Raw genomic sequence first — 25,229 nt, 5'->3', positions numbered from 1 at the left:
GCAGATCATCCCACTCAAGTCACACAAGCATAATCAGATTTCACGTGTGAGGGCATAAGCTCATTGCCACGGGGGCCCAGGAGGGGAGGACCCCTCCTGCTTGCCACAGTTGGAGTGGGGAGGGATGGGGGACGTCAGAGAGGGTGGATGAGTCCCTCACAGGGATACTCATCTCCACAGGGCCAGGCTGACAGCTGGGGTGAGAAGATCTCACTCAAAAGCAGCATGAACCTAAGGGAGGATGTACATCAGAACCAGAAATTCCCATCTGCACAACAGGGATATCCTTTTCTGGTCCTGGAGCAAGCTGTGAGGGGAATTGGACTAAAGAGCATGAAGCAGTCCCTCTCTGGGACATTGGGGCCATATAACACCCCAGGATGAGAAGCTCTGGCATTCAGCCATGGAACCTGAAAGTCTTAATTAGCTTGGGATGGAGGCCTGGAGATGTGAGCCGCTGCTCATCCTTGGCTCTTCCCTCCGTTCCACTCTCCTTGGATCTGCATGCTTGCCCCCAGCAGCTCATCAATCAAACCAGGTTAGGATCATCTTTTGCCAGAAGCTGTATCCTTTCTTCAGATAAAGATTATCCAGGTATCCCTCTTCTTGCCCAAGGCAATGGCCAAGTAACAGAATCATGTGATTTGTCAGCTGGACATGGTTCTGTGCAAGGAAAAGCTGGAGAACAAAGAGCCCAGACAAAAGCAGGTCCCGGAATATGAGGGCAGCTCAGGGACTGAAGGTCGCAAAGAAGCATGGAAACTACACATCCTTCTGGTGGCCTCAGGAGCATTCCCTTCACTCCAGCTCACCCACAGCACATACAAGACTTCCTGCTTTTGAGAGAAGACAGCACCTCAGCTCTGAAAACCAGGGCATTCCCAAGTGCAACCATCTCTCACGTGTGCAAAAATCCACAGCAGGTCAGGAAATCTGTAGCCCATTCACAGACTTCGGCTTTCCAAAGGAGTCCTGACTCACTCTAAGGAGAGCCCAGAACATCCTACTGTAGCCATGTCTGGTTACTACTTGTGCCCTTTTCAGGAATATTTTCACTCAACAAGGCAATATTCAGAAGCACAGAGCATTTCCAGCTCCTTTCCCTGGCTCAGGACCTTGTCAGGACCATCAGTCCTCTGCTCTGAAATCCTGGCAAGGAAGGTGGACAGCAACCTGGCTCCAGACTCTTCTCACTCCAAACTAGGGTTGACCCTTGAGGGTGAAGAGCAGGGAATAAAAGCCCTTAGTGCTGGGCAGACCTGGCAATGTGTGGTTGAGACCTCCCCAAGAAGTTTCCTCCCATCTCACTGCTGGGGATGGTCCCAGCACCACTGTCCCCATTTCTTTACCATGGGGGCAGCTACCATCTCCTTTCTGGTGGTGACTATAACCCAGTCTTGAGGTACTGCAGGGAGAATATGAGGAATGACACACTAAATCCAAGCTTTTGTGGTGATCCCAAAAGTGTGAGCTGGTTGCTTCAGCCGATCAGCAAAACACAGAGGGGACTTAAATGCAGAACAGAGAGACGGTGCTTAGGAAAGAGAAAAGGCATTGAGTGAAAGGTACCAAAAGGAGCTGCATCAACACAAATCTGAAGTTCCTGCACCGGGACAGAGAAGTTGAAAGGTGCACTGGGCTTTGGGAAATACCTGCTGTGCCTCGAGGCTGCCAGAACCAGTGTGACCAGGGAGCACAAGTCTCATTGGCTTCAGGACAGGGGCTGCTGAGGAGTCAGTGGGATCAGGGGCTCTATCACCCCCAGCACACCTTGCCCACGACTGTTTTGAGGCAGAAACTTCCCACATTTCCCAGTCAGAGCAGCAACAGCTGAAAAGGCCAAGGCACAGCCAGGAAGGTGGCTTGGGCTCCTGACCAGCTCATCCATCAGCCGTGTGCCCCTTCCCTTGCCACGCTCCTGACCACCCCAGCCACCACCACAGCAGTGGGAAAAGCCACGGACAGGCCGGGCTGCGCTTTCCTCCGTCGCTCAATGTTTGTTCTCCAGCTCCCTGAACACCAGTTTGCTCTCAGCCTGGTGAGATGCCCCAATTCCCTGCATCCCTGGGTCTCTCCCAGCTGCAGGGGAGCTCAGAACAGGCAGAGCAGGGCTCCCAGGGGGTTAGCAGGCAGAGAACAGCCAGCTGCCCATGCTGCACAAGGTTAAGCAGAAGCAGATGAAGACAAATCATGAGCGCTGGGTGAGGGAGACACAGAGAAGCAGCCACAAGCCAGGACAATTCAGGACCTGAGCCAAAAAAAAAAAAAAAACAAAAACCCAGGAGCTCAAGCAGAGTTGCTGTCTGAACTAAAACCTCATGGCAAGGCAGGGTCAGAGACTCACACCCTGCAAAGGCTACGGGGGAGTTTGCAAGTTTCCTCTCTGGGACAGGAGAGGAGGAGATGGGAAGGGGCTTCCTGGCCTCGCCTTCCCTGACTTTCTGTGGGAGGCATCCTGAGTTGGTCTGTTTATAAAGCTTTTGGGGATTCATGACTCAGTCATGACTATAAATAGGGCCAGGGCTCCAGTCCATTGACATCTCCTAAGTCAGAGGACGTTTTCCCCGGGGATATGGAGGCAGGGAACAGCACCAGGCCACCAGCAAGCTTCCTCCTCATCCAGGTGGAGTTGGGCACCTACAGAGCGAGCATGAAGGGGGAGCTCAGCAGGGATCCCCAAACTTACAGTGCCCTTTACTACAAGAGGCAAGCAAACACGCCTCATGCCCTGGGTGTTTGGCAGCTGAAAGCAACCTTGCCCACGGCTGGTGCCATCGCTGTGGCTGGTGGCTGCAGTAAAGCAGTGGCCACCCTGCCCAGCAGAGTGCCATGGCCCTGGGCTCTGCACCCCTTGCTGCTCCTCCTCCCTCAGCCCGGGACGACTATCGTGCTGCAGAGGATGAGAAGCAAACAAATAATAACCCCCCACCCCCAGCAAAAGCCCAAACTTACCAGCTTCCCTCATCCAAAAGAAGCACCATGCTGGACAGGACAGGACAGGACAGGACAGGACAGCAAAGCCACTGGGTGAAGGGAAGGTTAGCAAAAGGGAGGGAGGAGAAAGAGGCCCAGATCCCATGCTGTACAGAGAGGGGAGCGAGCAGGCAGGCCAGGGTTAGGTGATGGCAATGCAGGGGGTGGACAGGGACAGATGCCAATAGACAGCTCTCCCAAAATGCAACCTCCCCTAGCCCTGTCCACCCACCTATTTTTGGATGGCTGCTAGTGGGGATGTTTGAAACGGGTCAAGGTCTGTCAACACAGTCATTTAACCTCTGCAGCTGCTTCCTGCCCCTGTGTGCTCCAGAGCTGTCATCACCAGCATTGTCTCTTTCAAAATTCAGTCCCCAGCACGGTTGTCCCTCAAGCCACAGCTGCATCCCACTTTCATTCCAGATGCCTTGTAGAGCAGGGAAAGGTCTCTGCTCTCTGACATTCCCTAGAACCAAGGTCTCCCCTGCCTTGCTGAAATTCCAGGGTCCAAACCCAGTTGTTTTTCAGTGCCCCATAACCAAGAGGCACTCTGAACCCAGCTGGGGGGGAGGCAGGTTTCCAGTGCTAAATTACCACTAAGAAATGGCTGAGCTTGATATTTACAGCCATCCAATTCCCCTTGTATGAGGGCAACTTGCAGTTGAGCCCTAGGCTTAAACCCAGTCTGCTTAAACCCAGTCTGAACAGCGTAACCTCAGCCCAGCTGTGGCTGACCAGGAGGTGAGAGGAGAGGATTGAGAGGCAGGAGGAGAGTTTGCTCCTTGAAAGGGTTGCCTGGCTGTGGGAACTGAGCCCATCACCCAGGGAAACTCGACCACTGTCCCTATTTTTCCTGAGCTCTTCCAGAGGCTGACAGTGGTCGGGGGGATCTCCTGCTCCATCCAGGAGCAGTTTGGTGCCATTCATCAGGCCCTGTTCTATGGGTCTGCCATGGGGCAGTGTCCACCTCTTCACCCCGACTTCCTCCTCAATCCCAGACAGAGGACAGAGACCAGAGACCTTTCTAGAGCCTGGCAGATGGGATCTGCTCTCCTTTCTCCCACCAGCACACCCAGCCAAGAGTGACGAGGAGAGAGCACAGGCAGCTCAACCCCTTGACAGCACTGAGGCCAACCAAGGCTTGGCTGGGACCTGTTTTGCTTCATGGAAAGAGAGAACCGAAAGCAGAGCCTCAAGAGGGCCATTTCTGCTGTGGTGTTCTCTTTCATTAGGAGCGGGGCCTTGCTGCAGCTGTCAACACTCAGCAGAGTCCCAAGCACAGTAATTTCCAACAGAAAAAATTCCCCACTAACTTCTTTCAACCTTAAGGGAGGTTTGAAGAGCATCTGGCAGAGACCACTCCAAGCCATCCACGAGTGCAGGCACACTGGGAGCTCCTCCTCCCTTCTCCATGGAAGCTGCCCAGCCAGGACAGCAACACCTCTCAGGCAGCCTGGCTGTGTCTCACAGCCACACACCTCAGCCCTGTCTGAGCAGGAGCAGCTGCACCACCACCACGCACATTTCCTGAGCTACAGCTTTGCACCGTGGCAGCCACAGCTGGCAGCAGATGGCCAAAAGCCTCAGGTGCAGAGGACAAGGATTTGGGAATAAGTTGTGCTGGCTGCACCAAGGGCTGCATCCTTCCCCTGCACTCTTCCCCTTCCTGCCCAGACTGTTTTTCTCCCCCAGGGGGGCAAAGGCTACGTGCTTCTGTTCCAGAAGGACTGGTGACCCACCAGGTGTGATCAAGCACAGCCATCCCCCCAGCAGATGTGTTTGTCAACAGGATTTACTGTCCTCCTCCCTCACTGAGAGCTCTTAATTTTTAAGGCTGAAGTCACCAGAAGCAGGAACTTACATCACTCAGTGAGGGTCACATTCCTTCCCCTTTTAGTCCAGATTTAGCACCAGTTGGAAGCCACAAGACTCAAGTGAATGCAGGCAGGACAACCACAGCTTCTGCAGGGGTGCAGGTTAGAGCAGAAGCGGGGGCTTTTTTGCCTAAATAACCAAATCTCTTGCATGCCTGTACTCTCCTGTCTGAAGTCCTGCAGCTCCTCCTGGAACAGGCAAGGAATATTTTCAATGTCATCTCCAAAATCAAGCAGTCCCAAAATTCAAACTTGTGAACAGCACAACAAGTAGCCTCTGAGGACCAACTTGCATTTTTGGGATGTTGCTTATCAGCTGCTTCCCACGGGAATCTGTTGGTCCAGAGGAGAGCTGGAGGAGTGATGGGGCTAAAAGCGAACGCTAAGCCTGTCTCAGTTTTGATAACACACCTTAGGACTAACTGGTAATACACCTTAGGACTAACCACCCACTCTGCAGCAGCCCAGAATTCCCAAATCAGGGCAGAGAAGTGGCTGTGGGATGTCCAGCTTCAGGCATCCAAGATGGAAGAGGTGAGCATCCAAACGTGAGAGCCCCCGTTCGCCCTGGAGCGCTCATGGAAAGTGAGATGGAGGCAGAGGGGAGTGGACTCATTAATCTGTTATGAGGAGGGATGGGGAGGCAGGTGAGGAGCGGGGTGGGACAGGCAACCAACTGCAGCTCAAAACAACCCCTCCCCTGGAAAATAACCCAAAAGCAAAATAACCCAAGACACGAGCAGGTGTTATCAGTGGTGCCGCTACCTCTAAGCAACAGCGTGTCCTTACCAAAAAGATTTGCAAGAATGTTTGTGGCCGAGGACCTAAGGTACTTGCTACAGAGATGTGAGATCAGAGGTCAGCTCAATCCTGCAACATAAAGGTGGCAAACCCGGGTCACAGCAGGTCAGCAGCACGGTCGGGGCGCATGGAAAGGGGGAGAGGGGTGGAAGGGCAAGGAGAAGGATGCAGGACAAGGCTGAGCCGCTGTGCTCAGCTCGCCCAGCTTACCTGGCAGCAGCCCTGCCCCCTTGCACCACCTGCGAGGCCTGCAATGAAAAGCTGCTGATGCCGCAGTGAAGATTTGAGGGGGGGGAAAGTAAGCCAGCAACAAAGCAAGACCAAAAGAAAAAAAAAAAAAAAATTCACAAAGCTGCCTTAAAGAAACGAACAACACAAATACGGAAGAGAAGAAAATAAAGGAGCAGTAGGAAAAACACGTCTGGCTGTGGCCCTCAGTGGGGAAGGCTGCTGAGAGCCTCCAAAGGACACAAAGGCCAGGCACAGTGCATCAGTTCTGGGTGCACTGTCCTGCCCTGGGACTGCTCCAGACAAGAGCAGGGTGCCTGAGCGGTGCCGTGCGCCCAGGACAGGTCCATCACCCCTGGAGCTTGTTCTACAGTCCTGAGTACAAAACCCCCATCCCACTCTGTCCTTAGGAAACGTCCCCTCAGTGTCCCCAGGGGACAAGAAGGGCATTTTTTTGCCACACAGGAGCCAGCCCAAGGCCCTGCAGGACTCCTGGCCTGAAAACCCGAGCAGTGATTGCTCAGTTGGTTTGGATGGAGCTGCTGGTGCAAAGGGTTTGAATTTGGCAGCTGCACATAGATTTTTGCATTGGTGTTTAGCAGGATCCTGAAAAGCAAATCCCATCTAACCCCTGACATTCGCTCGGTTCATCCCCCACCACCCTCCCCGAGTGAAAAACACAGTGACACTCACAGCCCTGCTCAGCAGTTTACAGGGTGGGGGCTTCAGGCACGACAAGGACACGTGGAAAAGAAGAAAGCAAACATTTTTTTCCCTGATGCCACCAATGCAGAATCAACCCCGTGCCAGAGGAAACCAGAGCTCATTTCTGTTGCTGACCCCAGAGCGGGGCAGGTCTCTGGATTTACTCTGCCTACCACAGTGCCCTGCTCACCTCCCACAGATAAACCTCAGCCAGCCCAGCTGGCAGCATCACAAAGATGCTGCCCAAGAGCCTCAAGGCAAGGTTTGCCAGCAGGAGATGCCTGAGCCAGGGGCGAGGTGTGATCCCCCCATCCCTGCCTTCCTTGCTGCGCTGGAGTTTCTGCTTGGTTCTTTACACCAGGCCAGCTGTGGTGGTACTGAGACCATGATTTGACAGGCAAGGGGTGACAAGTGCCCCTAAATCACCCTGCAAACCTCTGGGTGGAGAATTGGGTCCCACAGCCCTTGAGACAGCAATGGGGAGAACATCAATCTCCCACGCTTGTTGAGTCACTCCTGGGAAATCAGTTCCTTGGAGCTCACCCTCAGGGAAGGGGTGTGAGCTGCAGACACCTCAGCTGGGGAGTTATTCCTCGAGTAGGCTGGGGAATCTCGAGCCAGAAAGCTTGTTTTAAGTGACAGGACAGGTCTGACCTTTCTTCATTCAGGGCTCAGGGGTATGCCTCAGTAAAAAGTGCAAGATGGACAATTCTCCATCTCCACCAGGCCCGCTACTTGGTAAATCCCCACGCTGTCCAGCTGAGGAGACAGCCCTGGGGACACTGCCAGTGTCAGCCCCATCTCAGCCAGCTCTAGAACCTCACACTCCCTCACTTTGCCCCGGTGTTTCTGAGCTATGCCCCTGTCCTTGGTTGGTCTGACCTAAAGATCAGGTCCTCAGCAGATACATATCAGCACAGAACTAATGGGATCGGGCAAATACACCAGCTGCACCAGCTGGAAAATTTGGTCTAAGCATCCAGAGGAGCTCCAAAGGTATTTAGGCCCACAGTGTCTCCACCTCCTAAATCAGTGTGAATTAGTTCTGGTATCTTCCTGGGTGGGAGAGGTCTGGAACTCCAGAGCAATGAGACACTGAGGGCAGTGTGGGGAGAGAGGTCTGAGCACACCCAGCTTGTTCCAAGGGCTTCTCAGCCAGGTGGGCTTGGGCAAGAAGAAGAAGGGAGCTCAGCTTACCTTTGTTCTTCCTCTAGTTCTTCTTTGGACATCATTGACTTGTACTGGTTTCCCCTTAGCTTTCCAGGACTGTATTTAAAAGAAAACATCTCATCTGCAGCTGGAGAGGGGAGACAAAAAAAGAGCAAGAGCTCTGTGAACCTGAGTCCTCCCGAGAGACACAACCCACGGCAGTGGGGTTGTTCCCTTGGGCTGCTCTCTGACTTCTGCTCCTGCACCCCAAACGCTCTGGCCACCCCAGCACATTTCCTGAGGCAGCTGCAATCTGCAGAAAGCCTGAGCACTGTCAGAGGGGCAGTGTGCATCCCAGAGGAGAGCCCAGGTGCCGCTGGCCAGAGGATGGCAGGAGCCCGGCCGCAGCCAGCGCTGGAAACAGCCAGGGCTGCTGGAGAGAGCAGCCTGCTGGAAGCAGATCCAAGTAAATCCCACAGCACAGGAACCATATGCCATTGTTCTCCCTGGATTCAAAGCCTTGCAGGCCCATCTTGGCTTATCAAGACATGCTAATCCTGCCCTGATTAACTCACAGCATTTTCCGCTTCCCCTCTCCAGACTCGCATTCCTTCTCCCTCCCTCCCTCCCCTCGTCCAGGGGCCCTTTCCCAAGCTTGGGGCTCGTGGATGGTGCCACGAGCAGAGCTGTCCCAGGCCACGCAGACCTGCAGCTCTGCTGCAGCCCTTGACAAAGCTTGTGAAAAGATTCCCCGTGGCAAATCCCCGGGCTGCAAACGGCACTGAGCCAAGGCAGCCCCAGGAGCACCAACACAGCCGGGTCCAAGTCCCTCTGTCACCAGCCCTGAAGAGGAAATCCAGGTCCCCTTCTCCTGGGCGCTCTCCCACCCAGCTCACCAGCCTCAGCCCCGTGCTAATTAGAGCACCAAAGCTCAGACTCTGAGCCAAAGCCGATCCTTTTCCAATCGGATTTTGTCCGAGCGCTGTTTGCTTTTAAAAACCTCTCCCGTGCTTTATCTTCCTACAGATGGGAGAAAACAACAGGAGGGGAGGTCAATCCAAAAGGCGGCCCAGGAGGAGGTGCTGCTGTGGGTTATCCATGGGCTGCTTATCTGAGAGCCTTTATCTCCCAAGGACTGCAAGACTTGGCTGCTTCACGTCCAACCATCCAGCACTGCGGTTTCCACATTCCCAGAAACTTCTGCTGCTCCCCCCGAGCCTCAGAGCCCCAGGGATGCTTCCAAGGGGTGCAGGAAAGGAAGATGTCACTTCATTATCTGCATGGTCCTGAAAAGCTGCGCATTATCCACAAACCAGGACCCAAGATGACACCAACCAGCACCAGCAGGATCCCAAAAGGGGTGGAACTCTGCTGGCAGGAGAGAAAGCCCCGACCTGTACACAACACATCCTCCGTCCCCAGGAAGGCAGGAAGCCCCTTCCCATGCTCTCCACTGCTCTTGTGGCCATGTTCATGATTGTCTCTCCTCCTCCACCTGCCCAAATGAAAACCCCTCACAGCTCCTCCCCTCCCTTCCTCACACGCAGGGTTCAGCATCAGCTTCCCTCTGTTTTCCAATCAATACTGCCCTTAAGGATTTTTCTCCTTGTGTCCAATACCTGGATTTTGGGATTTCTCCAACCCACATTCAGCTGCTGCCAGACCTCGGGGACCCCCTTGTAAAAGTCAAGTCAGAGCCTGATTTTGTAGGTGGGGAAATCAGAGATCTCAGAAACAAGCAGTGCAAGGTTTCACTGGCATGACCGTGCCTGGAGCAACGGGAATGGGATGGGAATTTCCCAGAGACCTCCTTGCTGCTAATGCCCACATTTCCTCACTCCTTTACATCTCCAGGTTCCTGATCTTGGGGAGCTTCCCTGGGAATTCCTGGTGGGTTACTGCTCAGTTACTGATCTGGAGTGTTTCTCTAATCCCAAAATGCCATCGGGGCTCCCAGGGGATGCAAACCCTTTATCCAGCTTCATCACAAACGTCTGAACACAAGCAGCCCAAAGCTCTGGACTGCAGCCCCAAACATTCAGCTTGGCCATATTCCACTTCCCTGGGTGGGAAACCCTCCCCATGGGCAAATAAACAGACAAACCTGGCCAGCTGGAAACAAGCAGCAATGTTGCAGCTTATCAGCACTTTGGGTGACCATAAAAGTGCATGGAAAGAAAATTCAGCTGGCTGCTGCTTTGGGGGATATTAGGAGAAAGAGAAAAAAACAGAAAAAGAGGGTGTAACATCCTGTTCCTTACGCTGGTGCAGAGCAGGAGCTGTTCATTACCTTTGTAAAGCTCGACTGATTTCAAGGACAATCGTTTCCCTCAAGTGGTTTTCTGCCAAATCAGGTGAGATTTGGGATTTAAACTGGCCCAAAAAGAGCAGTTTAGTTGCCGCCTCACCAGAAAATAATCAGGGAGGAAGGAGGAGAGGAAGGTCCCCCTCTCCCTGCCTGCATGGTGGGATTAAAAAAAAAAAGGGACAGTGTGTGGCTTTGGAAACCTCAGGCTGTTTTTCGAGCTCAGGAACTTTCTTTGCAGATCAAAAACAAACTTCAGGAAACACACAGAAACGGGGAGGCTGGGTTTTCATGTAGACAGGGAAAACACTACAGGAATAGGAGGTGACCTACTTACTGAGAGCCTCCATGAGTTCATATTAAAGAAAACATTTGTCTTTCATCCCTCTGCCCTCACGTTGCCAGCGCTGTGACCCTGAGCTGGCAGAGTGAGAGCAGCCCCAAGAGAGCACCTCTCCCCTGAACCTGCTGGCTCTGGCACCATCCACGCTCTCCCTGCTAGCTCCCTGCCCGAAGTGAGGGGAGAGCTGCTCTGGTGGTTTTGGTCACAGGCAGCATCCCAGGCTGGTGGCAGACGCCCTAGGGGAATCTCTGCTCGTGGGTTGAGTGGGGCCAGGACATGCAGGGGACAGTGAAGGGGGAGCAGGGCTGATCCCAGGGCACTGCTGGGGTTCCCAGCTGCGTCCCGCCATCTCCTCAGCAGCCTGGGCATGGCTTTGCCCAGCCCCATTACAAAGTACTTCAGAGACGGTGGGAATAATTCAGGAGAGGAGCCAGGGGCTGCCCGCAGGAGGTGCTTGGGGAGGACACAGTGCTAGCCAGGACTCACAGCCGGGGGCCACCAACTTCTCCAGATCCCGAGTTGCGGCCGCTTTGGGACGATGCCCTGCAGTGCCAGGGAGCCCTGAACACAGAGCTGAGCCCGCAGAAGCAGACACTGAGCGTTGTCGGGCCTCTACTTGGCAGGATCCACCCATCAATCCTCAAACCAGACCTCCCACAGCCCCCCGTGGCGACACCCCCAGCCACCAGCGCTGCGAGGAAGCCTCAGGGGGTGGAACGAGTGTATTTTGGGAACCCCGTCTCCAAAGGCGCTTCCCCCACCTTGCAGGAATGGCACCAGGATTAAAATTTGATTCTCTGTGGCATTAGGCATAATCCTCCTGAGCCGGGGGATTGCCACACAGCACCTCCAAACAGCCAGGCAGAAAGTGGGGCAGGGAAGGGAGAACACCCCGAGGCCTCCTGGGGACATCCCAGCATCTCCCGGGCTGCTCAGGGGGGCAGAGCCCCCTTCAGACACACGGTCAGCTCGGCACCATCTGTTTCATTTTCTTAGGAGTGCAGCAGTTGTCAGCCCAATTAGTCAATTAATCATTTTCCAATCAACTAATTGGCTAATCAGTTAAACGTGGCTCTGACTAAAGCTCCTGGAGATTGTCCTGGATGCAGCAAGGAGCTTTTGAAGCAGCTGCATCACAAAGCTAGCCCATGGCAAACAGCCCAAGGGCATCTGGGGAAGGGGTAGGAATTTCCTGGAGGAAGGAGACCATCCCCAAGCACTCAGCTCTCCAGACCTGTCCATAATCTCCCTGCAGAGTTCTGGCTCGCTTGGCACTCACCATCCTCATCCTCCGGCTCTCTCACCACCAGCTTCTCATTTTCTGGCTCTCTCACCACCAGCTTCTCATTTTCTGAGTCCACCTCTTCCTCCTGGAGGAGTTAAAAACAGAACAGCCATGAGGAGAAGGTGCTGTGCTGAATAACCCAGGACTGGTTGGGGCAGGGCTGGGATGCAGAGCCTGGAGCCCCAGTGAGAGGGCTGGGCACCCCTTCCCTGCTTCCTCCGAGGAACAGGACACAGGGATGCTCGCTAATGAGTGAGGTTTATTAGCCTGCTTTCCTCTCACGAGTCAGTCCCAGCGATCTGGCCCACCCAAAGGCTGTGAAATGCAAGTGCCTCCCCATAATTGAAGAGATATTTAGGTTTTTCATAAGAGCCTTGTGTCTGAGCACCTTGCTCCCAGCTGCCACTCCTCCTGCCCAGGGACGGGCAGGGGACTGAGCCAGGAGCCTCGGGGGTTTCTGTGTGCCCCCAGGCCAGGCTTGGACAGCCTGTCCTGGCAGTAGGAAAAGGGGGACGCCCAGCCACAGCCACCTCGCAGCCACGGGCCAGGCTGGGCCCTGAAGCACAGGAGCATTCACCAGATGGGCCCAGGGCTCGAAGGCAGCACTGGGGGGTTGTGCTGGGACCCCTCCAGGACCCATCCACAGCTGGTGTCTGGAGCACAGGCAGGAGCAGTAACAGCACTTTTTGGGGTTTTTTTAAAGGCAAAGCAATTTTGGAAGTTTTGGGGTTCCTTTCTACAAGGTATAACAGACTTCCTAAAGCCCGGATTCCTTGTCCTGTGCAGAAACTCCGAGCAGGGAGAGAGGGGAGCACTCCAGCTCTGGAGATAAGACAAGGACACATGGCAGAGCCCCTGCATGAGCGATTTCCTCCTGCACAGCCCTGTGCTCCAGCTGCAAACCCCTGTGAGCCGAGCCCAGGGGTCACCAGCACCCTGGGGTGTCCTCCTGCAGCCTCCCTGCCCCGTGCATCCCACGGGCTGGCAGAGAGGGGAGGAGCGTGGAGGGAGGCTGCCAAGCCCCTCGTTATCAAGGGACACGTGGGGAAAGCCGGGGTGAAGGAGACCCAAGGGAATGAGGCTGAGCCGTGCACAGTGGAGTGCCGGCTTGGCAGCGCAGAGCTTTGGAGCCCAGAACCCGGTTTGTTTGTCATCAGGGAGGAATGTGCATTATTCACAGCCCCTTGGCTTCCTCTGGCCACTCTGTTCCCCAGAAGGAGATGCCACCCGGACCCCCACCCGCTGCAGCCATGGCTATTTTGGGCCACAATTCCAAACATGGGCACTTCCCGCTGGACACCCGGACTTCCCCTGAGGATGGCTGGGGAGGCACCCAAAGGAGTGGCCTCAGAGAGGGGACACTCAGCTCTGGTGACTCGGCCACAAGCCCAGGGCAGCAGTTCCCCATCACATCCATCTCTCCCTGTGAGCTGGGACATCCTCTGGGAGACCCAATGCCCCTGGAGCAGGCACAAGGAGGGAGATTTTAGCCTCTCCCTTGCCTGGGCATAAGGAACTGAGCATTTAACAATGAGAACAAGCAGGGAATTTGGGTGGCAAACCTCCAAGGAAGGAAAATAGATCTGCTCCAACACAGAGGAAGGGACACTTGATAGGAGCAGAGAGGGAACAGGCAGGGATGCCAGGCTGGCAGGCAGCAGCAGCGAGCCGGGGCCATCTGGGAGCCCCTGCTCCTGGCAGCCAGGATTTCCCTGCAGCACAACGCTTTTCTGCTTGGATGGCTCAGAGACAGATGCCAGCACCTCCCTTCCCCCTTGCTGTGGCCCCACACTCCACATCCCCGTCCCTCTGCCCCTCTGCCCCCTCCCGCAGCCATTGTCAGGGGGAGCTGCCTCACTCGCCCCATCCCCGGGGCATCGCTCCCTCCACCTCCAACGCACCTGGAGCACCATTTCTTTGTTTGAAATGGGCTGAGTCATTTAGGGGCCACCCAACCCCACCAGGGGAGAACAGGCGAGCTTTGCCCCCCTCCCCATGGCCACCACCACCCCGGGACAGTGTCCCAGCCATTCAGGGACACTGGCACACTGTGTGCCGTGCCACCCTCCCCGGGCTGGCTCTCCCTCCCACGCACCTCTGCATGGCTGGAAAGTGCTGCGTGGCCACTCGTGTCCTCCGCTTGTCCCGTGTGCCCGAGGCTGGATCCAGGCGAGGCACACAACGGTGGTATCTGGAAAAGGGCAAAAGCTTTGAGCACAAACACCCCCGAGCCCTCCCCGTGCTCAACCAACCAGCCCTGGCAGCTTCAGCACGCAGGGACAAACCCTGAATGTGGCCAGTAGCCCACCTTGCCCCATGCCCCGTGTGCTGCCTCTGTGCCAAGCCGTGACACGGCTGCTGGAGTGAGGAACACCAGAGACCTCCAGTGCCCAGCCCTGCAGGCAGGGTTTGGAGCTCAGGAGCTGCTCCCTGTGGCAGCCCCAGCCCCTGGGATGGCACCAGAGCAAGGAGCCATCAGCCCCAGGGGTCTGGCTCTGCCAGCCCCAGGCTGGGCTGCCCGTGTGTCCTGGCAGGGCTCCGGCAGCTTCCCGGGATGCTGATGCAGCAGCTCAGGAGGAGCAGGAAGGAGAGGACATGCTCGGTTTGTTAATGCTCTGCCAGCTGCCTTCTCCATCACGGGCAAATACCCCCTGGAAACCTCCCCACCCCTCTCAGCCCCGTGCAGAGCCGGCTTTCCCTGTCCAAAACCTTCACAGATGAAGGTTTCCCCGCTCTGCCCGGAGGGTTGTGGAGGAGGATGTGCGTGGGCAGGGACACCGTGTCCCTTGGCCTTGCAGTGAAATACCAGCGTCGGGCTGGGAGCAGCCTCTGGGCTGGCTGGAAATGCCAGCAGGGACAAAGCCCCACCTTGAGCCCAGCTGTGAGCCAGAGAGGAGGGGAGAGCCCTCTGTGCCCGGAGCAGCCCCGAATTTCAGAGCCCTCAGCCCTGCCGTGGCATCCTGCAGCCAAAGCGAGGAGGGGGAAGGCGTTGGGACAACGCTGGGGGCTCGGACAGCAGTGATGACACCGTGGCACCCCAGGCACCGCTCTCCTGTAGGAAGCACAGCCCAGGGAGAACGAAGGGAGAGTTTTGAGCAGCTGGAAGTGAGGAAGGAAAAACAGGAGGGTAAAGGACTGAGCGCTCTGTCCAACAGCCCACAAATCAGCCTCGCTCCGGCGCACGCCGGCCACGAAAAACCTCCCCGCAGGAGTGGGAGAAAAAAAAAAAATAAAAATCGAGAAGCAGCACTGCAGGGAGCCGTGCGTGTCATTATCCGGGAGCATCTGGAGGAGACTTGACACGGGCCGCTCGGAGCAGCTGCTGCGCGAACAAAGCTCCCATTGCGGGGCCGAGGGGACGCGCTGGGCGGCAGCTGCCCGGCGCCGGGGCCGCGCGGGGCTGCGAGCGCTCCGTGCCCGCTGCCGCCTGCGGGACCCAGCGCAGCCGCCGCGCATCCCGTGCCCCGGGACGTCCGGATCGTACCGGGCACGGCTTGCCCGCGGCTCCGGAAGGCCCGGGGTTAAAATCCAGCAAGTCATCCACCTGGAATAGCAAGGGAATAACAAGGCAGGGAGGGATCCGTCTGCCTCGGCTGCGGAGATGAAGATTTGTTGGATCATCACAAACGTGCTGTTGCCCTTTAGCTCCGTGGCCACGAGCGTGGAGCTGACTCTGGCAGTGGGGTTTGGACCAAAGCAGAGCGAGGACGAGGCTTCAGGGACGTTTTGGACACGGCCAGCCCTGACCGTGGACAACCCTGAGTCTCCAGGGGAGGATGGCTCGGATAGAGGAGCTTGGCATCGTGACCCCAAAATGCCCTCTCAAAGCTCTGCCAGCACTGAACCCTCTCCCAGCCTGTGGCAGAGGGGAGCCAGGCTTCCCACTGCAGCGTCATCTGGTTTTCAGCTCATTTCTGGCCATTTCCTCCCCACTTCCTCCATCCCCGGTGCAAACCCCTGTGAGCAATAGGCTTTTTTTCTCAGAAAGGAAAAGAGGAGATTTTGGGGGTGGTGTGTCCCTCACACTTTCTTCAGGGTCAGCCCTGGCACTTATGGGCAGGCTGGAGACAAATAAGTGCCCTGCTCCGGCTTCAGGAAAAGGGAAAATCCCAGGCTGCAAAGCAAGAGGAGAAAATGATCTTGGATTAAACTCCTGGGCCCTGCGTGTTGCCATTTATGGCTGCACTTTCTGCTCCAAGCCTGATGCAAGACATTGCAAGAGGGAAAGAAAGCAGACAGAGAGAGCCAGCCAGAAACAGAAAAGCCAGGAGAAAAGGGGAAGCGAGAAACCTTTAGGAAAGACTAAATAATAATAATGTTGGGCAGAGTTTAGCAGAGCAAAGCAGCTGCTCTGTCAGCAGCTCCCCTTCACCCAGCACTGGGGTTCTCCATCCTCCTGCTGGCCCGAGAAGCAGCTGCACAACAAGAGCAGTTTTCCAGCCCTGGTGATGGCCCTGCCAGCTCTGGGCTGCCTGGAGAGGACGTCCCTCAGGTGGAGATGGCGTTTTGCAGGTCTGAGCCCCCCAAAATGTGGGAGCATCTGCTCCTGCCACCTTCCCTGTCACTGCTGTGGGCAAGGACAAGCCACAGAGTGGGCAGAGCATTTCTGAAGCTCCGGGACCATCCAGCCCTTAGTGAGGATCAGGCAGTGCCAGGGCTGGTGAGGAAAACGCTGGTGTGTCCCACAGCAGGGTGAGAGCCCAGCTCAGCAGCACCCATCCCTGCAGGCACCATCACATCCCAGCGTGGCTCCCCCAGGATCACATCCAGCCTTTTTGCTCAGTCCTTTTTTCTACAGCCTCTGGAACGCCAACACCACACCAGGAACATCCCTTGCTGCCCAGGTGAGCTGGATGGCACCCTTGGGAGCAGTGGCAGCCAAAGCTGGCCCTCACCTGGCAGCCCTTCACACAGGTGGGCACTTCAGGAGGCAAAGAGCCCTTGTGGCCTCGGCTCCAGCAGTTTTCTGGCTCTGGCACAGCTCCCAAGGCTTTGCCCAGCCCACAGGGACCTGGGCAGAGCCCAGCCTCCTGAGCCCGTGTAGGGAACACAACGCAGACCCCAATGCCACCCTGCCCCACACCACATCCTGTGGCTGGGATTCAGGGTGGGCACGACACGTGCACAGCCTCCCTGGGGGTGACACACGTCTGGTGTCACTTCCCAGTTTCCAGCCACCGCAAGAGATGATGCATTTGTCCCTGGCACAGGGTGCTCTGGGTGAGAGCTGGGCACATCTGAGCGGTCAGGATCTGGGTGGGGAGCCCTGCATTCCCTGGCAGTGCTGCTGCTGAGGCTGTGACGGGGGCAGCACATCACCACACCCCTCCCCAGTGCACTGAGGGACACTGGAGCTCCTGTCCCAGCCCGCTGGCAGTGCAGACACAGCCTGAACAGCTGCCAATTACAGCCAGACTTAATTAGACACCCTCTTCCCTCCAGCACAGGGAGGGCAAGCAGGAGGGGGAAATGATGACTTTTTAAATACAAAGAGGGCTCCCGGTGGGTTCTGGGTGCTTTTTGCTGCATGGTGTGTCCAGAGGCACAGGGAGCCCACGGCGGGTGCACAGATTGGGGTGGGGGGCACAAGGAAACAGCACCAGGAGCTTGGCAGAAGAGACAGATGAAGCCTTTGTGCCTCTGCTGTCCAGGTGACAGCTCCACGGGCTGCCCTGCTCAGGCAGGGTTTGCCTGTCCCCCCTCCCCACTGTCACCCTCCGCCCCTGCTCTGTTTGAAGCCCTTAGCTGCAATTAACCCTTGGCAAAGCAGCCAGGCTGCTGTGCCCTGGCACTGCCCACTCGCCCTCCCCATCTCCAGAACACTTTGGCCAACATGGCATCTCGGCGGTGGCTCCGGTCCAGCGCTGAAAACCCTGCCCGGTCCCTGCCACCTGCCACTTCCAGGACAGAATGGCTCATTAGAGAGCTGAAGTTTCTGACTGTTTCTCACAAGAACCACGCTCCACAGCCCCAGCGTCCCCAGCGCCGCTGCCGTTCCCACCCAGCAGCTTTTCATTAGGGGATTGCTTTGACAGCACTGCCTCATCCATTAACGAGCTGGGGATGGGGATGAGAACAGACAACGACACACTAATTAAGTTTTTTTTTTTCCAGTGATGGGAGCCAGCAGAGACAAGGGGAACCACTACAGCAGTTAAGGGAAACAAGGACTCCTGGGCTCCTTTCCCTGCTCTGCCACTGGTTCATTTTGTAGCCCTGAGCGCGATGCTGCAATGAGCTGGTCACCGCAGAGAAGGGCAGGGAGGATTCGATTTTAAGGATTTTACCAGCTTTGCAGGAGATGGAAACAAGAGGGAGGCTGGGACACGCAGCTGCCCCAGCAGATCCCAGTTTGCACAGGCAGGGAGCAGGGGAGGAGAAGGCAGCGGGATGCACGGCTCCAGCCCATCATTAACACACCGAGGCTGCTCTCCCTGGGCGGGTTCATCCATCAGCATTTTGGTCGAGTGGTTGGTTAATGGCTGCGGGCAATCCGAGCCAGCCTGGCACTGTGCGTGCTAAGCAAACAGCAGGGAAAGAAAACAGGGAAAGAAAATAAATAAGGGAAGAAAATAAATAAGGAAAGAGAGCTCTCCGAGTGCCAAGCACGGCCCTCTGCCTGCCGAGGTACTGAGAAGCACTGAGCCTGCAGAGCCAGCAGCCGGACAGGGTCCGGGAGCCTCCTCTGCTGAGTCACATCAGGGGAGCGCAGCCCTGGGCCGAGCCAAGACGGGCTGGAAAGGGAACAATTCCATCAGCAAAGCACTCACTGCTCTGCCCAGGGCCCGTCCCATCCCTGCCTGGGACTTCTGCTGGGCTTGGGGCTGAGCGGTGCTGGAGGAAGCAAGGATGAAGCAACACTGAGGATGTTCGTAGGGAGCAAAACCAGGGGATCCAGGAAGATCCTGCAGAGCTGTGGATGGTCTCTCTCACTCTGCCCACAGGACCAGCCCTCGGATCAGCAGACTGGGCACTGCCACACGTGCGTGGCGCCTGCTGGAAGCGCACGTAGTCCCTCGTGGTCCCTTGTGGTCCCTCGGCCGTGCCAGCCTGCCCCGGGGCCGGCCAGGCAGCGCTGGCAGCTGCGGGATCATGCGCGGGACACAGCTCCCAAACACTCAGCAGCAGCGAGAAGCACCACTCCCCCTCCCAGTGCTCCCCACCCAGCTCACACGTGCCTGGTCCCTGTCCTTCCCAAAGGGATGCTGCTCAGGCCCAGGGTAACTTGTTCTGCCTTGCTCCCACGGTGAGGGAACAATTTCCCTGGAGGAAAAGCTGGCCAGGACCCTCTGCAGCTCCAGTGCTCCCTGAGCTGTAAGAGGGGCTGGGGGCAGTGAGGAGCCCCAGTCCCACAGGGCCCACACAGACTTCTGGAGGACACAGAACTCCCCCTTTCTTGAGTAAGAACTCATTCCAGGCACACAAAACCCTGTTACTGCACCTGTGCTCAGTGGGGATAAAGGAGCTGAGCCCTTCTCTGAAGGCAACAAGCATTGCAGCAGTGCCTGTTCAAAGAAATCAGGGCTGAAGAGCAGCCAGAGAGGAAGAAAACATTCCCAAGACGTGAGCTAGCAGAGGAACCTGTGGGCTCTGGCAGCTCTGGATCTGGCCATCTGTCCCGAGGGGTGCTGCACTGACCAGAGAGCAGCTCAAGCCCAGTGGCCAACTTTGGTGCTGAGCTGGCCCAGCCAGGACCCAGCTGGCTAACGGTGGCCCAGGAGCTCTGCAGAGATCCTGGTACTCACGGGCACAGATAAATCACACCACAAAGAAACAGATGTGGTTTCCAGGACGCTGGGACAAGAGACGAGAGCTGTATCCATGAGCAAGGGGCACCAGGAAGGGGAGAGGGAGAGCTCCGAGGCTCAAAACCCAGCAAGGGAGGTGCTGAGGAGCACAGGGAGGCAGAGCACGAGAGCAGGTCACCCCTGGGTGCTGCAGAGCATCACAGCACAGAGCAGGGTGTGCAAGCCCCGGGACCTGCCCAAGGCTATCCGGTGAGTCAGTGGAGATGCTTTCCAAGGCCAGGGCTGTCAACGCACTGCCCGGCAGCCTGGAGACAGTTGCTGAGGATTACAAATGCTGCTAATAATAGGCAGGAGGCGACTGGGCCCCGGCCCTGCGCGCCCCGGCCCGAACGCGCTGCCGGCGCACGGTGACACCCCGGTACTCCCTTCCCGGCCTTTGGACAAGGGGCCACACGGGAGAAAGCCACCAAGGCAGGGAGCTCAGGAGCCTCAGGTGGTCACCGGGTCCCATCCAGGCTGGGCGAGAGCAGAACAACATCTTCCCGTGGACACTGAGTGGCCGTTTTATTTTTAAACAAGATGCGGAGGAGGAGGAGGATTTACCGGGCGTCTGTAGGCATCGCTGCGGCCCCCAGCCCCCCCAGTTCGGCCAGGGGTCAGAGCTTGGGGCCAGCATCCTGCTGGGGCTGGACGGAGTGGGGCGGTCCTTGCCCTGGGGCAGGCAGGGACAGCGCAAGGAACCCGCGCTGGCACGGGGACAGTTTCTGTAACCCACAGAGAAGGGATGCGGACGGGAAGAATAAACACAGGCACATTCCGCAGCACCTGGATAGGCTCTTGGGGAAAGGACACGACTCCCGGGGGTGGGATGTGCGCACAAGAGAGGCTCACACTGACACACGCTTCTCTTCCCTTAAATCTTCGCTTTCTTGATTATTTTTAGGAGCATTCCTCGGGGGACGGGGGAGGGAAGGAGCCAGAAACAGCCCCCCAAACCGCTGCCTCTCCCGGGGACAACGGGCTTGCTCCCACCCGAAGAAAAAACACGGGCTTTGCCGGGACCTCTCTTATTTCAGGGGAAAACCCCGAGCGCTGCTCCCTCCCCGGAACCCTCGGGGACGGAGCGATGGAGAAGGGACACGGTGGGGAGGCTGGGGGGACCCCGGCGGTCTGGGGTGAGGCTCCTCGGGGAGCCGGCCTTACCTTGCTCTCCGCATCCTCCCGGTGCCCGGGCTGCCGGGGCTCTTCGGGCGGCTGCCGGGGCTCTTCGGGCGGCTGCCGGGGCTCCTCGGGCGGCTGCCGGGGCTCCACGGGCGGCTGCCGGGGCTCCTGGGGCGGCTGCCGGGGCTCCACGGGCGGCTGCCGAGGCTCCTGGGGCGGCTGCCTGGGGATGCTTTCAGCCGCCGCGGGGCTGGGCTCGGCCGCGGGGCCCGGCTCCGCCGCCGCGTCCCGCTGCTCGGCGACCGCCTCCTTCTCCTCGTCGCCCACCCCGACCTCCTCCACCGGCAGCCGGCTCCCCTCGTCCTCCGGCCCCGCGGCCGGTGCCGCCGCTTCGCCGCCGGGGCCGCCCTCCCGAGCCGGCTCCTCCGCGGGCTCCCGCGGCCGCTCCGCCGCCCGCTCGCCGCCGCCTCCCCGCAGCCTCAGGAAGACGGAGGCGAGGACGAGGGCCAGGACGGTGAAGAGCAGCGGGACGGCCAGGTACGGGTCCACGGCCAGGTCCATCCTGCCCTGCCGCCGGAGCCCGCCCGACCCGACTGCGCGGCCGCGGGGGGTGCGCGGGCAGCGCTCGGCCGGCGGCGGGGCTGGGCCGGCTCTCGGCCGGCTTTACCCGGCGTCATCCGCCGGCCCTGCCCACAGCCCCGGCCCCCCCCGGCCCCGGCACCCACCGCCCCCTCCGAGCCGGCGGCCAGAGCCAGGCCCCGCTCCCCGCCCGCCCGGGATGCGCGTCCGCATCCACCCGCGCCCAGGGGTGGGATTTGGGAAGGGGCGACCGGGAGAGGAAGAGAGGAAGGCTTGGGCTGCGAGAGAGCCGGCTCTGCTTGATGCGAGAGTCCAGCGTGGGGCAAGGGGATCTTTCATTAGGCACTGCCTTAATATCCGCAAAGTCATTCCCAAACTGCTCGGCGCTGGCTTGCATCGTCAAATCTTGGAATCATTTACTTTGGAAAAGACTTCTAAGATCATAACCCCTTTCGGTGAAGAAATTGTCCCTAATACCCAATCTAAACCTCCCCTGGCGCAACTCGAGGACGTTTCCTCGTGTCCTGACTCTCGTTAACGGATCCCATTCGAACAATGGGAAGGTGTCAATCTCCTGCGCAGGCACCGGGGCTTGGAGAGCTCCGACACGCTGGGGTGTCGGCTGGCCTCCGGGCAGTGTTTAACGGGCGTTTGCACCCTCTTAGCCCTTGGCTGGGTAGCGGAGGGGCTGGCAGGGCCGGGAAGGTTGTCCTGACTCCCCTGGGCGAGCGGCATCTGGCAGCACATCCATGCCAAGCTCCAGAGCATCGCTGCACCTTCCCCAGGAGCTGCAGGGGGTATCAGTGCACAAACTGCCCTGCCAAACCCTCCTCCCGAGCATTTTGGTGCTGGGAGGTCTGAAAAACAGGAGACTCAAAAAACTGGATGTGTCCAAAAGCCATCACAAACTGGCAAGCAGAGTGGCCAAGGAGTTGTCAGGTCCCTCCAGACCCTGCCGCTGAGGATTTCCTGCCTCTCGAGACTGCTGGGAGGATTAGCCAAAGCAGGCTGAAATTAGAAGGCCTAAACTGCCAGGGTGAAACCAGCACGGAGCAGGATGCACGCGAGGGGAGCAGACATGGGAATTCACCCCGGAAAGTTTCTTCCAGGGAAAAGCCTCCGGAGATACCACCAGGAGCGGAGCCTTTTTTATTATTGACCGACCGAAGACAAAACACAAAGATGGGATTAAACCCCGGGAGGAAGGAAGTGAAGCCATGATCCTCACTGCGTTTGTCATTATTGGTAATCCTATCAGGCAGGCAATCGTTAGCCTATGGATAATTGTATTCTTAGCAACAATCAACCACGGTACTTACCTCCCCTTCTCCCGCAGAGCTTTGCCCTGGGTCCCAATCGTCAGAGCTGCTCTAGAGCTCAGCCAAATCACCCGGAGATTGGCAGCGTCACAGCGCTCTTTGGTTCAGCAGCTTTTTCGATGTGTGTTTTGTCCCTCCTTCCCCCTATTTGCCCTAATCCCAGTAGCCACGAAGGCATCATCCCGAGTGCAGTGCTTCACTCGCTTTCGGAGGCTTCCTCTGAGCCCTGGAAATTGTTCATGGCCAGAGACAGCACCGGGGTGGGGAAGTTCCAGGATCTGGGTCCTTGCTCCTGTGCTCACACGGACTGTCAGTTTTGGGCACATTTTGGGTGAGACTGAGAGAAATTGGCCACTGGGAGCTGCTGATAGGGTGACATGGGGTGTTTTGGTGTTACACATTTCCAGCTGTCACAGTGCCCTTCATTACTGCCAACACCCCAGACACCTCCTGCTCTTTCTCCCTGGCAGTATAAATTTTCCACGGCTCTTGGTTGGGAGTGTGTTGGAGGGTGTTTGCCCGCTCAGGAATGCAGCAGCATGTGGCTTGCATTAACCCAGCATGGAGACAGAGCACTTCAGCCAGCACCCTCCCAAGCAGGATTTATCACTGCCTTAAAATAAGAGAAGCTGGTCCTGACAGCTTCTCCTGAGGCTGGAATCCCTGACAAAGGAATCAACGGGAGCTTCAGAAGTGCTCAGGAGCAGCAGCTCCTGGCTCTGGACCGGCAGCAATTCCCTCTCAGGTTGCTGGAACCTGTGGAACTCACAGGAGTTGTGAGAGCTGCAGGGTTTGGATGTCTGTGAAAAACAACACTCCTGGACTTAGAGCAACAGCCAGGAGCAGCAAGGACACATCTGCCGGAGGAGCTGCTCTAACTGAGCCCAACTCCTGCAGCGAGGAGGTGACAGGACCAGCAGCAGAGCTCAGCTCCCCATGTCCAGACGTGGGGTGAGAGCTCCTGCAGAATGTGATCTCATGGGGATGATCCCCCAAGCGGAGTTTGGGCCCAGCAGGTCCCGTGTGATGCCGACTTGGTGATCCCTCCTCCGTGGCTCTCCGGAGGGAACTGATGGAGTAAACTCGTCCTGGTCCCTGGCCAGAGCTCCCGCTGGGAGGCACAGAGGTGTCTCTGGGGTTCCCCTAGCAATTTACAAGGCACGACTGATGCCTCCGGCTCCATCATGCACGCTGCGGGACGGGCGGGGATGGAATCACACACCGGCTCAGCCAGGCAGGCTCCCAGCCAGGGATCTGCCCGCCAGCCCCAGGAGAGCCGAGCTGGGAGTCTGCTGGCAGGGGGAGCTCCGGGAGGGGTCCGCCTGGGCACGGCACCCCCTCCCCAGCCCCAGCCCAGGCTCGGGCCGAGCCCGGAGCGGGGCAGCAGCAGCAGCAACAGCAGCAGCAATGCGCTGCCCTCTCCCGGGAGGAGATCCGCCCTGCAGCTCCCGGAGAGCGGGGGATGGCTGGGGACAGCCCCCGAGAGCCCCGGCACGGCAGGGTTTAGGTCCCAGGATCCCGGGAAGGATAAGGGATGGCCGGGTACGGTCCCAGAGCCCCGGCCCCGCACAGAAGCCGCTTTCACACCAGCTCCGGGCCGCAGCGGGGGAGCCAAGGGCGGCAGCAGCTGAAGAGCTTTGCCAACAAAGGAGGGTTCAGGAACAGCCGCGGTGACAACTGCTCCGGGAAACAGCCCCGGCACGGAAAATGCTGCTGTGCTGCAAATCTGCCTGCGGGAGGGACACAGCCGGGCTGGCTCCGGCTGCCCGCGCCGCTGCGGGTGGCAGCGCTCCCAGGATGCAGGAATGGGGTGTGGGACCATCGGGAGAGCCTTCTGCAGGCACAAAAAAGATCTGATCTAACACTCCACACATCCTCAGTGTGGGCAGCCTGTGAGCTGTACAGGCAGGTGGTGCTCTGCTTCCCTCCCACCCAAAGCAAGGAGGCCGCTGAGCTCCAACACTGCATCCCAGCCAAGACCCAAGTGTGGCTCCACAAGCCCCTCTGCAGTGAGGTGTGCAGATGCATGCTGGTTTCCAGGGGGAAAAGACAGGATTTTCTGTTCCCAATTTCCTCTCACATACAGTTTGAGCACAGACCAGTCTTATAACTGCTCCAAACTCGGATTATTTCTGCAAGCCCCAGTCACTCTCCCAGTCATGGACACCACTTTTTCCTTGCCAAGAACACAGCCCTCCTCATCTAGATGCCAGAAATGAGAAACTATCCGAAGAAATGCCCCTGTACTCACTGCTCCAATGGCTTGGAGGTCATTCCCCTACCTGGCTGGCTTCTCATTTGACATCTGGGTGTGTGCTGGCTCAGGGATATTCGGGTTCAATCCACAAATGGCAGAGCTCAGCCCAGGGGTGGGGATGGCTGTACCTTGCTTCCATCAAAAGAAATGATCCCAAGAGCTCTCCTGGAAGTGTTTGTTTCTAGACCTTCCCCCTAAGCTCCGGTCATTGCCCCCTCTGCTTGTGAGGTGTCTGCTCTCACCCATACAGCTCTTCCAACAACTTAATTAATTTTGCAATCTAATCCCTGACCCAGGGCAGGCTCTGAATTGCTGTGAGGGCCTTCAAAGACTTAAACCAGTACAACGGGCCTTGCCCTTGACAGCACACTGATACAAGCTGATATTCCAGAAGCTCCTGGATACTGGCAGCCATTCCAGCCCCAGCTGCAGTGGAACAGCTGAGAACTGACACAGCCTTGGCTCTGAACAAGGCAGTGCTGCAGCAGAACAGCAGTTCCAG

General features: G+C 57.6%; 1 protein-coding gene across 1 annotated transcript in view; it reads right to left on the bottom strand.

Annotated features, from left to right (window-relative positions):
- Window positions 1-21,148, bottom strand: part of MXRA7 (matrix remodeling associated 7) — a 28,428-nt gene extending 7,280 nt beyond the window's left edge. Inside the window, exons 1-4 of the mRNA XM_040081671.2 lie at window positions 20,615-21,148; window positions 13,759-13,854; window positions 11,658-11,748; window positions 7,779-7,878 (exon numbers count right to left, since the gene is read on the bottom strand). Of these exons, the coding sequence (XP_039937605.1) occupies window positions 7,779-7,878; window positions 11,658-11,748; window positions 13,759-13,854; window positions 20,615-21,133 (806 nt within the window). The 5' untranslated portion in view covers window positions 21,134-21,148. The remainder of the gene's footprint in view (window positions 1-7,778; window positions 7,879-11,657; window positions 11,749-13,758; window positions 13,855-20,614) is intronic.
- Between the last annotated feature and the right edge of the window lie 4,081 nt (window positions 21,149-25,229).

The sequence above is a fragment of the Hirundo rustica genome, chromosome 18 (assembly GCF_015227805.2).
Source record: "Hirundo rustica isolate bHirRus1 chromosome 18, bHirRus1.pri.v3, whole genome shotgun sequence".
In the NCBI taxonomy this organism is placed as follows: domain Eukaryota; kingdom Metazoa; phylum Chordata; class Aves; order Passeriformes; family Hirundinidae; genus Hirundo; species Hirundo rustica.
Note: the sequence above shows the minus strand (reverse complement) of the source record. Positions and strands in the feature narration are given on the sequence as shown.